Source organism: Podarcis gaigeae, assembly GCF_964106915.1.
Source record: "Podarcis gaigeae genome assembly, chromosome: 3".
Lineage (NCBI taxonomy): Eukaryota > Metazoa > Chordata > Lepidosauria > Squamata > Lacertidae > Podarcis > Podarcis gaigeae.
This window is the reverse complement of record NC_139680.1, coordinates 28,797,702-28,810,730: the sequence shown is the minus strand read 5'-3', so window position 1 is coordinate 28,810,730 and position 13,029 is coordinate 28,797,702. Positions and strand designations below refer to the sequence as shown.

At 41.1% G+C, this 13,029-nt stretch overlaps 1 protein-coding gene across 5 annotated transcripts in view; it reads right to left on the bottom strand.

Moving 5' to 3' along the window:
- Positions 1-13,029, bottom strand: part of ASAP2 (ArfGAP with SH3 domain, ankyrin repeat and PH domain 2) — a 91,755-nt gene that overhangs the window by 31,166 nt on the left and 47,560 nt on the right. For all 5 annotated transcript variants that reach the window (XM_083730095.1, XM_083730098.1, XM_083730096.1 and 2 more), the window contains exons 7-11: positions 12,404-12,489; positions 9,203-9,278; positions 8,476-8,562; positions 4,705-4,808; positions 4,237-4,306 (exon numbers count right to left, since the gene is read on the bottom strand). In XM_083730095.1, coding sequence (XP_083586221.1) covers positions 4,237-4,306; positions 4,705-4,808; positions 8,476-8,562; positions 9,203-9,278; positions 12,404-12,489 — 423 coding nt within the window. The remainder of the gene's footprint in view (positions 1-4,236; positions 4,307-4,704; positions 4,809-8,475; positions 8,563-9,202; positions 9,279-12,403; positions 12,490-13,029) is intronic.

Here is a 13,029-nt window from a genome sequence, read left to right as displayed (position 1 = left end):
CAGGGAAGTTGGTGCATGTAAAATATTCTTTGGCCTGGCATTTCTTCCTTTAGATTCTGGAGAATGGAAAGTTCCTATCTGATCCACTGGATCAACCTTACTCTCTTTTTAGAAACAAAGGTAATCTTCAGAATCCATCTCCAGCTTTGGTATTTGAAAAAGAAGATGTGTAGCAATAACTGACAGAGACAAGATAAAATAGCAAAATCTGTTTGAATGTTAGAAGTAGCCAGGATGAAGTGGTATGTGAGTGAGGGGTAAGGTGGGTGGCATTTATAGCACAAAATCACTTAAGTTTTGAAAGGCAACGCAATTTGGGGTGGAAGGATGACCCAAGTTAAGGATAGCAAAAACAAGGCTATCCCACATAACTAGATCAACATAATTGTACCAGAGCTAAAGCGCACATGAATAGAGGAATGCTCATCTAATGTTCTTGCAGGAGGAAGAAAAAGGACAACCTTCCTTTCTACAACATGGGAACTGGGAGGCACAATGCACACCTTAGAGAACGTGAAAGGTCAGAAAAAAATGGAACTGCCCCAGACCAAGATCAGTTCAAGAGCCAGTGTAACTCAGAACAGGAGCTAATTTGATGACCTAGCGCACAATCTCAGACCAACTATGGTCATACTAATGGAGTGGTTCTCTGCATGTGTGTTCCTTTTTACCCACTACACAGTAGCCACGCATGTACTGATATATATCTGGCATTAAAGGCAAGGCCTACCAGACGTGGGGAATAACATTTGGAAGGCCTTAACACAGCAACAATGGCAGGTGACCCAACAAAACACAGCAGAAAACAAGGAATGATGCCTTTAGTGTGAACGATCACACCAAAATGCCAAAGAGGAAGAATAAGTTTCAACAGTTCTGCAGGCCACAGCAAAAGGCAGATGGGGACTGAAAACCATAAAAGAGCCAATCTAGTCAGTCTGTCAGGGGACTGTCCTGAAAGGGCAAGGAGCCACGGGCACCTGTTCAAGGAAGAAATTCAGGGCAGGCAGCCATTCTGATGATTCTTAATATGCATTAAGGCAAGGTAACCTCAATCCCTGAAATGCATCAAGCATGTAGTATCTGAGAAAAGTGCAGATTTTGCAAGTACCAGAATTTCTGCATCTGATTGGCTGTCCTGATTGGATACTGGAAAAAAGGGCTTTTTAAATTTGAGAGCCACACAGCTGGCAAATGTGTGGTAGAATGTCCCAAGTGACAATAGGGTGGGTTGCAAAGATCAAAATATGTTGAATTGTTACTCATGAACTGCTAAATTGTTCTTACTGATAGAGAACAATAAATTTAAATCATGTTGATCTTCATTCCTGCTTGCTAGAAGGCACCAGCCAATATTTATCAGCTGGTAAAAACACAAGAGACGACAAGTGTTGCTCCTTTAGTACCTATGTGTATTGTAAGCCAACTACACAAAGTCTGTATTTTGAGACTAGCTATTTCACCAGACAGAAAAAAGTCTGCACAAACTCGGGGCCATAACCAACAAAGAAGTCACTTCTAGCAGTGTCCAAGGAGAATTATCAACTATGTGCATAGCATATAAATTATTTCCATTCCTACTGTAAAGATGGTACTCCCAGAAAAGCATAGAAGGCCCTAATACAGTTAAAATTACAAACATTGATAGAAAGAATTAATTTAGATCTTGGGAGAAAAGTATTTACAATCAGATCAAAAGACAGTCCGTCTATCAACCCCACCCACGTTTTTAACAAACTGTATCCACTCTGGCACATGAGATTTTCAAAAAACCAACCCAGAATTTGGACTGCAATCCCAACCTTTTAGTTTTTACTTTGCAAAACATATTTAAAATCCATCTAGTGATGGAAATTGGGGGCCACTTCATCTGCAACAACTATTTTATACAAAAAATGTTATTGTGTAAAAAGAATATGAATATCCATATTTAGTTTCCTATACAGAAGCTGAATAAGGCTGCAACTTAAACTCAGTGAGACTTTTTCAAGGTGGACATGCGTAGGGTTGTGCTGTATTGGAAGTATTGGAAATAAGTCCTAGGTAAAGCAGTTTTGAAAAGTCAGTGGCTCGATTAAGATAAACCTTCACACTCACACCATGGTTTGGAAACCAAACTGCAGTTTCGCATGCTCCCCCCCTCCCCTTTTTACGTGTGGCGCTCTCTACAGTTTCCTGTGAAACACAAACCTCAGCTTGTCGCTACGCCCAAATTAGCAAGCTAACACATGCTTCAAAAACAGAATTAGAAACCATCATTTGAAGCGGCAGAGTTGATTCTGGCTGGGAGAACAAGTGCTAATTATAGTTTGCCAATTTGGAATTTACGGCAAGCAATGGTTAGTGATAAACAGGAAACTGATGTCAGCAAAGCCATGTGCAAGGGGAAGGAAATGAGAATGTGTTAAGAAGTAAGTTTGTTCATAACCCCCCCACACACCCCAAGATATGGTTTGAAGCTCATCTGAAATAAGCCAGTATGAAATGAGAAAAAAGGGGGAAAGTATAGAGAGGTAACTGTCTTGGAAAAGGTAGAAAGCAGGGTTGCCATATTTTGAAGAGCAAAAAAAGAAGACTTCTACTTTTAACTATGGATCGCTATGATGACTCTAACCGTTAAATGAATAATATTTCTTAACGGCTGCTATTCACAGTGGCTAGGTATTATCACCAGTATGAAGAGGAAGAATGCCTCTGAATATCAGTGGCTGGAAGGCAAACAGAGGAGCGGGCTGTTGTATGCGTGTCCTGTTCGTGGGCTTCCCAGATTCAAGCCCCATGTTAGGACAAAAAAAATCATGCATTGCAGAGGGTTGGACTAGAGGACCGTCATGGTCCCATCCAACTCTACAATTCTATGATTCTAAGATGCTAGACCAGATGGGGCTATTGGTCTGATCCAAAAGGCCCTTCTTATGTTCTTATGTAACCTGTCTGCCCAGCAAATACCAGTCCCATTAACGTTTTCAGTTAAATGACCTTTTTAACATCCTTAGAGGTGTACATAAAAAGCCAAACAGGTTTTTTGTGTTAGTTAAAACTGGTACCTTAAGCAGATACAAATTCTATAGTGCAAAAGGCATATTATTTATTATTTTATTTTTTCAATTTCTATACCGCTTTATATTTTAAATAAAAATCTCAAAGCGGTGTACAGCATATTAAATCAATAAAACAATAAAACAATAGCCAGGGGATGTTCCTCCAGCCTCATGAGGAGCCTCTTCAGTAGGGCTGGTGAGTGTGGGCCCTGCCCCCTAGGCCAGGTGGAAAGGGCCTTGCAGGGAGCGGCCTTCACACTCGCAGCTGGGCGATATTATGGATGGCATTACCTGACTTTTCGTCTTAAGCCTATTCTGTGAACCGCCCCGAGATCTTGTGATGGAAGGGTTGGTTTATAAGTTTAATTAATGAATAAAATAAAATAACAAACGAACCTTCTAGGTAGTATAAATGATCTATTTAGCTGCATGATTGTTCATGGAATATTTAACTGTGGAAAAGCGCTGTGGTTTAGCATAATATATCCGGGCAACAAGATTAGATTTTATTTTGTTTCCTCAACTGATTTAAAGATTACATGGCAAAATAATAATAATAATAATAAATACATTCCATCCTAACACTGGCCTAGAAAGTTCGAATTAACAGCTTTCATTCTAGCTGAGATGGGTCAGGGCCACAGGTCAGTAGCAGAGAATCTGCTTTGCATGCAAAAGGTCCCAAGGTTCAATCGCCAAATAGGGCTGGGAGAGATCCTGCCCCAAACCCCAGAAAGCCACCGTCAGTCTGGTTTGAAAATATGGCCCAATGGTCTGTGTCTCTAGACCCAATCACTTACTTTGAAAACAACAGGAACTCTACACTTAAAAGGATTCCTCCTACAAACATGATGCCACAATAGCAGATTATTTTTCAGAGCATATCACTTATACTTTCCTCATCCATCTGCCCAGAAAAAGAGCTCGTTATTTTTAACAACATAGTAAAACATTTGGTTGTTTTCATAACCCATCATCAGGCACGGTAACAAACGAGTGGGCGTGTATTTAATTCTCATAGCAATTTGGCCAAGCAATTTGTTGCTTTTTCGAAAAGTTAAGTGATCTCAATGAACATACTCCATTAAGGAATCTGGCTGATACTGTAACTATAAATACAGAGGCAGCCTAATTTGGCTTTCCCCCCCCATTAGCAACAGGCTGTGTGCATAGAGTACTATAAACAAATACTTACTGTACCATGGGAAATTGTAAGGAAACCATTTTTAACCGTGCACTTCCTCTTCTGCCACACTTTTCTGATTCTGTTTATTTTTTTAAAAAGAGAGAGAGAGAGAAGGAGATCTAAATTTTGGTATGACTTGTATTGTTGCAAAAGACTGCCAAGCTCTTTTTCTAACTTTTCTTTCAAAGCTACATACAGTGGTTCCTCGGGTTAAGTACTTAATTCATTCCGGAGGTCCATTCTTAACCTGAAACTGTTCTTAACCTGAAGCACCACTTTAGCTAATGGGGCCTACCGCTGCTGCCGCGCCGCCAGATCACGATTTTTGTTCTCATCCTGAAGCAAAGTTCTTAACCCGAGGTACTATTTCTGGGTTAGCGGAGTCTGTAACCTGAAGCGTATGTAACCTGAAGCGTATGTAACCCGAGGTACCACTGTACTCATCACTTAAAAAAAGAAAAGAAAAAGCATACACACCCATCACTTTTCTTATAGAGGCTGCCATCTCTTTCAGTGCCATGTTCCTTATTTCCCTGAGGTTGATGTAAACTATAAGTCGTACTCTGACGGAGCTGAGAATCCTAAAGGCAAAAAATAGTAGATTGGTTACCAAAAAACGCCCCACTGTTTCAATCCCAGCACGAAACTCCATCACATTCCCATTATTCACAGCCCAACCAGCTCGGATGATGACAAATGATCCATAAGCAACTTTCACTTTTTCTTTTTTTCACTCTGCAGCAAAATGGGCCACTTAAAATCCAGGCATCGCCACTGTCAAAAATACCTGGCTGTCCAGGCCCTCAAGACTCGCAGCTCAAGTTTTTGGCAAAGGCTTTAATGGCAAAGGTCAGTACGATACACAAGTCAGGTCACAAAGCATTCACAATTTGTTTTCAACTGCAAGCATGATGCTGGGGCAATCCTGTGGATCTGACAGTCATGACTACCCTGCAAAAGCTAACTTCTTTGAATACCCCTCTAGACTTCTAAATAGCACATACAATCGGTAGCGACTCAAGCGTTGCTGCAACCGTTAATTTAGCTCAATACAGCGTCTCATTGCACTAAAGCACAATCATTTAGCAATTTGATTAAGCAGAAATTCATAGGTTTTTATGTTGCGATCTTGCTGCATACACTTTGCAAAAACCGGCTCCCAATAATTCCGTTATGGATTTGATGCGAATGTATGTTCTGATAAGCCAGCTTTTGCTTACAAGGGAAAAGAATGGACTCTCAAGGAGTAATTAAGTATACATCTGAATATTTAAAACAATGAATACTCAAAAGGGACAACATACATGTCAATTAATCTATGAACAAACAGATCTCTCAGGCATCCTTCACAACACGAAATACAAGAGAGCCCAAGGGACTCACAGACGGACAAAAGCCAAGCAACTGGATTTCAGCAAAGGAAATAATTTTCAAACTAGCCTGACCTGCAACTAAACATTGCAGTGTGAAGTGCTCCAGTTAAGGATTTGAGACACTGCATTCCATTCCCCCCTCCTCCTGTTTTGTTTTTCAAATTTCCACCCAACAGTCATTCAACATTCCACTGAGCATGCTCAGTTTCCATTAGGCTGTTTTTGCCACAAGGACTTTCATTGAAAGATCTTATTCTTTTTTATTTTATTCCAAACTTTGGTGTTCCCCCAATGCCTGCTAATATTTTCCTCTTGTGAGTGGATGATGCCATTTTGGCTATAGAAGGACCAGCACTCAAAGAATTAAGATCAGTTTCAGTGTATGTGCTTTGCCTTGATTTAATTTATCCACCTTTAAATAGCTAAAATATGTTCACACAATTTACAAAATATTAAACAATTAGGCCAACAGATTACGTTCCAGAAAAGAAGACCAGTTACTTGAAATGCACATGACAATCATGCAATGTACCATTTACAAAAACATTCAAAGGACTTACTCTCCTAGACTTCGGTCACAAAAGGCAAATGCATTTTAGGAAGAAAAAAAGATCAGTTGCAGTGCAAAAAACAAAACAGTATTGAATAGTACACCAGAGGGAGTCTGACTTGGTTTAAGACACATTAATGCCCTAATAGCACAGATCTGAAGGGATCTTTTTTGTGCATGTACCCAAAACTAGGTATCCAAATTATCTATGCACAAAAAATCATTTTCCATTCATTTTAGGGGTAGCGACTTTCCATGACCTTGCTTCATGCATACCATTGGGGTACCCTGGGGATGTGCAGCCAAGAGCACTTGAAAGCCACTCAGCATATGCTTTTAAATCTAACAGCATCAGATGCGACAGAATCTAATTAGACATATAGTTTTAAATGCTTTACTCCATGCTTCATCCTAAGCAGAAATGGAAACTGTCCCCCTAGGTACATTCTAGACGACATTCACTAAGTTTTACTTAGTGTAAATCCCCTGAAATTAATGGACCTAACTTAATCAAGTCCATTAATTTCAATTGGGCTACTCTGGATAACACTTAGCTGAATACCACCCTTTGTCTCAACCAAAACTCCTGCTCAGGATTGAAAACCATAAGCCAAAAAACCCAATATGGCCATATACACACAGCTGCGTAAACAGCTACAGATTTCTTTGAAGCTCCACTACTGAAGAGGCCAAATATTCTTCATTACAGTTGAGTAATCTTGCCTCTTTAGAAGCCTATGCCCAGAAGTCAACCCAATCACTGGTGTGACTTACAAGCAGCCACCCTCAACACTCTCAAAGAGGGAGACAGGCCAACTAAATTGGGAAAACTAGTGGCGAAAGCCTATGGACACACTGGACTCAAGCCCTGTTGACTTGAACTTAATGGTTATGAATGTGCTGAACCGGAGACCTCTGGGCCATAACCCCCGGAAACACTCAGCCTCTAGCCACCAAGGGTTTCATGCTCCCCAGGGCCCAACTGCAGGCAACAGGAAATAGCAGAGAGTCGCTGATATGTTAAACTCAGGGCCGGAGAATTGCTGCTTTAAAGCTCTCCAACCCACAAGAATGTGATGGAGCCCAGGAGAGGGAATTCAAGCCTGTGGGCTCACAATCTTTCCTGAAGAATGGAAATGCTCTAAGGCAGTATGTGGACTGCATTGCTAAGTGGACCCCAAAAGAAGGAAACCCATGGTGACTAAGGGGTTGGCTGCGTCTACAAATGTTGCTCAGTGGTTATGATCATTCTGGTTATACACATGTGGGAGCGGAAGGCCCTTAATTTGAGTAAGGAATGATCCTCTGCCTTAGCAACAGAATCTTCTCGTTCTCCACTGCCCTTTGTGAGTTTTCATTGGTCAACAATTCTACGCATAACTGTCCAGTCTCCTCCGCAAACGGACTTGAATGTCAAGACAGAATTCAATCCATCATATGTAACATTCTAAGAAAGCTCCACAGGTTACAGCTTTGGGGAGGGGATGGTATTTCATAACAAATAAACTGCTTTGTCAATAGAGGCAAATGTGGGTGAAAGAGTTTTTCCGTTTTGAAGGGGGCATGCACAAATATGCACAATCTTACTGATGATATAATTTCTTTTAAAACAAAGAAGGAAGCTCTGCACAGACACAGAACGCTTAGGAGGAACTGCATTGAGACCATGAAGAAGTGTGCTTTTTGTCTGAAAGTCCACATAGTTTATTCAAGTATGATACAGGACCCACCACACAGTATAGGGATGGAGAGGCTGCAGCTCTCCAGATCATAGCTGTTAACGTTTCCCAATAGGATTCCTCACAAGAAAAAGGAAAAGTTGACAGCTATGCTCCAGATGTTGGACTACAACTCCCAACATTCCTGAGCATTGGCCATGCTGGCTGGGGCTGATGCAAGTTGGGGGTCTAACAACAGCTGAAGAGTCACAAGTTCCCTCATCCCTTTATAGCACTGGTCTTTGAACAAATTGCATAGATTTGACACGTTCAGGCAAAATCTTCACTTTTATTCCTCTCTGGGAACTATTCCAAAAGCCATCACATAGACACAAAACATGAACTCTCCCAGATTATTTTTTCTTAAAAAACCAAAAAAAAAACCCCAGCCAAACATTTCCAGATTCTCTACCGTAACACCCTTAATTGCAAGGCAAGCAATTAAGCCTTTGTGCAAGAAATTGGGGGGGGGGGTGGAGAGAAGCTTTGCAGAAACCTTAACCAGATCACCTCGAACCCAGAACAAATTCATACAACCACTAAAACTATAAATGTTCCCATTAAATTAGTAAAAAAAAAAGTTTGTTAAATCACCTTACATGCTCACCTCTTTCTGCTCAACCTGAAGTGCGGTTTTTAAAATGTCCCTAAGTTGAATTAATTGCTTTCTTTCTTCATCCTGCACTTGCTTAATCTGCAGCGAAGACACAACAAAAGCTTGAAATAAACTGGGAGGGCTTCTACTTGTCAGTACAAACCTTGATGCAGAGGTAATGCTCCTGTACCACACCTGGGAGTGGGGAAAGCCAGGAAGGCCCTGCTCTCCCCTTCACATGTTCAGGCACCATCACACCAGATGCTTCTGGTTCCACTGGACAATCTCCTCCCCCCCCCCCCCACAGCAGCCGTACAATAAGACCAAATGCCCTGCAAGACAGAACTAGGAGAGGGAGGGAGCCAGGCTGGCTGGCTGGCTAAAATACCATCACATGGCTGCTGCTAGATTAGGTGAGAATTGCCCTTTCTACTGGTCCTCCTCAAGGTTTGCTAAACCTTGCCCATCTGCAAGATAGCCGTTTTGAGCTCGTAATTTAAAAGTTGTGTTTCTTTTCTCTCTCTTTCATTCTATTCTCCACTCTCTCCTGAATACTGTTCCTTTATGGGTCCATCTCTTTCCCCGCTGAAATTTTTAAAAGTTGTGAAGGTGTGTGCTGCTTTTTGTGGCTTTATTTTGTTTTTTAGATGGAATTTATTATTAATTTTATGAGACTCTCTGGAGTCTCCAGTTGGAAAGCAAATGTAATAAGTAATAGGAGGGAGATATGGTTACTTACCGTGTGGAGATCTGTGGAGAGCTTCTCTATCGATGGTTTTAAACTTTCAACTGCTTTCAGGCCATCCTGAAAGAAGCTTTGGAAGAAAAATAAAATAAAAAGGAGTATAAAATTAATTTAAGATGCCTGAAATTTCCTGAACGGAAAAGACAAAGCATCGATCAGTGTGTGTGTGTGTGCACACGCAACACACTAATTAAATTTGAAAATCTGTAAAAAAAAACTTGATCACAAAACACATTTCCTTTAGGTGCCTCTACAATATGGAATCTACACCTTTTTGTGAAACAAAAGGAACAGGCAAAATTCAATAGTCTTAGGGAAGAGGACAGTTGACCTATATATCTTGGGCTCCTGTGGGATTTTTGTCTTAGAGATTTTCATGACAAGAGCAGAATTCAAATGAGGAAATGGAAAAATGCTATTTGATGTTTTGGGAAAAGGGGCTGATTAAAATATCCCCGTTGCAATATCTGATGCAACAATATTTTGCCATCACTACTTTACCAACTAACCCAAACTTCACGAAAAGCAAGAAGTCTGAAATTGTACAAAGGGGTTTCAAAATAAAAGGGGACAAGTATTCTCTCTTACGTAAAATAAAAATACGTTCTTCATGACTTCATTCTGGAGTTTCTTACTGACATCCATAGTAATCATTTAAATTCAGGTAAAGGAACAGCGCCCATACAGATGTATTGGGGATTTTCACTGCTTTTCTGCCCAATAAGGCGAGCTTGCCTCTCAGTTGTCGCTGCCCGAGAGAGCTGCAGCAATCAAAACCACAAAGAAATCTCTGTCTGCTTGTGTGCAATTTTCTGAAACGCATTCAAACTCCTGCTTTGGATCATGGCCACACAACAGCTGTTTACATCCAATATTATATTCTCCTGGGTTTCTATGGGTTCATTAACATGTAAGTCAGTATATGACCCAGTTTTTGTGCCTTTATGTGAGATGTGAGAACAGTGCCAATAGTTCACACCGTATGCACTGAATCTGGTAGATAACTAAGGATGCATTCTTAACCCCTTTCCCCCTTCCTGGTGTGACTCTGCGGAGTGGCACCGCCACTGCCACCATCTGCTCTTGGCAGTTATGGCAAAAAACATTGGGAGAGAGGCAATAGTATCTGATCCCTGCCCCAGCTCCAGGTGGCCCACAATCCTGGGTTAGCTCAGTCCCATTTTGCTCTGTTTCAGGTCTTTCCATGAGCCTCTACTGATGGGGATACTACCAGCCGGCCTCCCTCCCACCTGCCCATTTGGTGGCCAGCAGGAGGCTGATTCAGCTGGCAAAACTGAACAAAGGGACACCTCCATACAGTTCAACTCACACACACACACACCCAAAATCCCCCAGCATAAAGGAAGTTTGGATTGCTCTGTCTGCCATCAAAGTAAGCCATATTTAGATTAGACTTGGCAGTTGCTTGTGCTTCTAAGAACTTCCATAGATGTGCAGAAAAAGAAAGGCCTTTCCTTCCCATTTTTATGTTACGGTCATCTCTGAATGACAGCAAAGAAACATGGAGCGCGTTATTCATGTTGGAGCGCCATGTGCATAAGGGAGCCCCTTATGGAGCTCTTGACTGGGAAGGTTATATTTACTGCTACTGGTAGACACAAAGGCTTTGCCTTTGAAATATTGACATTTGGAATCCACAGACATCTATGATTTGGGAGTTTTATACAGAACCATATCTCTATCGTTCTCCCTGTCTCTGTATTACCTTAGCTAAGGAAGGTCTGGAGAAGGAACCTTTGGTTCCATGCTCGTTCACCTGACTAATCATTCAACAACACACTGAGCTAGAATTCCTTTCTCTTTCTAAAGGCAGTAATACAAATATCGCGTTTAAATAATGCATTTTTTAAAAATCAGTTGTTGAATAATTGTCCATTACAGGACTTAAACCTTTTGCTTTGGAATAAAAACGTCTGGAACATCTCACCGGGGGGCGGATCACATTTCATCTTCAAGCTCTGCAGGGCAATGCTAAGTCTGAAACTTTCCATATTGTGTGGTGGAACATTATTTTGCCTGTTAATACCAGGCACTTAACAACCATCAGCGGTCTCTTTTTGAAATGCTCAATAAATACTATGCATTTGGAATATATTTTTATGGTTGTCCCTTTCCCATTGTTTGATCTTTATCCTGTATGCCATTTCATTTCTTTTGCTGGGCTTTTTGGTTTTATTGCATCTGTATATTTGGAAGAAAAAAAAGTGTATCTGAAGTGTATCTGAAGAAGTGTGCATGCACACGAAAGCTCATACCAAGAACTAACTTAGTTGGTCTTTAAGGTGCTACTGGAAGGAATTTTTTTTGTTTTGGAAAAAAAAAGCTTCATAAAAATGATTCCACTCTAAAAAGACAATACTGTACAGCAAGGAACAAATCACAGAATGCGTATTTCGAAAAAGGGGCATAGCTCAGAGCATATGCTCTGCAAGCAGAAAGTTCCAGGTTCTATGGAAACCCAGCCAGATGGGCTGGGTATAAATAATAAATTATTATCATTATTCTTACAATTTCCAGCACCTCCTGGCAGGGGTGGAGAGACCCCTGTCTGAAACCCAGACAGCCACTGAACATCAATGTGTAGACAATACTGAGAGATAGATGTATCAAGCTCTGATTCAGAATAAGGCTACTTCCTACATAAAGTGTATTGGTGACTTGACTGGCTGTTAAGTACTCTACTCCCACTTTTAAAACATCCACCCTTTGGGAAGCGGGTGCTAAAAACGAGTGAAAAGCCAGGGCTCTTGGCGCCCTGTTCCCAATGGTGTGCTTTCCCCACCCCTGTGAAACAGAACTCCTGTCAGTCGCTAGACACATTCTGCAAAATACGAGAGGTGGTATAGCTGACATGCCTCATTCCTTTTCACAGATTACTAATCATGCCAAATGGCCATGTGGAAATTAAGAATGAAAGACAACTGCATGGCTTGGTATTATCTGAGCCCAACGCCTCATTTCATTTGTAATAATACACCCGGCCGACCATAATTGACCTTTTAAACCATTCAGTCTGACGGAAGAACAGTAGTGAAATATACGTACAGCTGAGCTTGACAGATTTGTACATGTCACCTCCAAAAAAGCATTAGTGCTACTAACTATTCTGTCAGAGAAAGTAGGAAGAACAATGTTTTCAGAGAGCATACAGCTACCAAGAGACAGAGAACGTACTTGCACTGTGCGTGGAAATACTTGATCAGGTTTTGAAGCAAGTCAACTCCTTTTTTAATCTTGATCTCATTGACTTTCAGCAGGTACTGTTAAAAAAAAAAACACAAAAAAACAATTATTAATTACTGTTTCAGAATGAGGGTCATAGAGCCAGTGACAATTAAACCATTTTAATTCTGAACAGTTCATAGAAAAGAAACAGCATTTTTTTGGTGGGTGGGGTGGGAGGAATCCACCACAGATGGAGCAAACATTGAAAAGGTTTTCTTCAGCTATCTAATGTAAGCAAGTGGAACGATAGGCCATGGTCCAAGGAACTAGTTCTGCACATCCAAAGCTTTATTATACAGTGGTACCTCAGGTTACAGACGCTTCAGGTTACAGACTCCGCTAACCCAGAAATAGTACCTTGGGTTAAGAACTTTGCTTCAGGATGAGAACAGAAATTGTGCTCCGGCGGCGCGGTGGCAGTGGGAGGCCCCATTAGCTAAAGTGGTGCTTCAGGTTAAGAACAGTTTCAGGTTAAGAACAGACCTCCAGAACGAATTAAGTTCGTAACCAGAGTCACCACTGTACAGCAGCTCCCTCTGCCACACAGCAAACTACTTTTTGTCTTTTGTGAACTA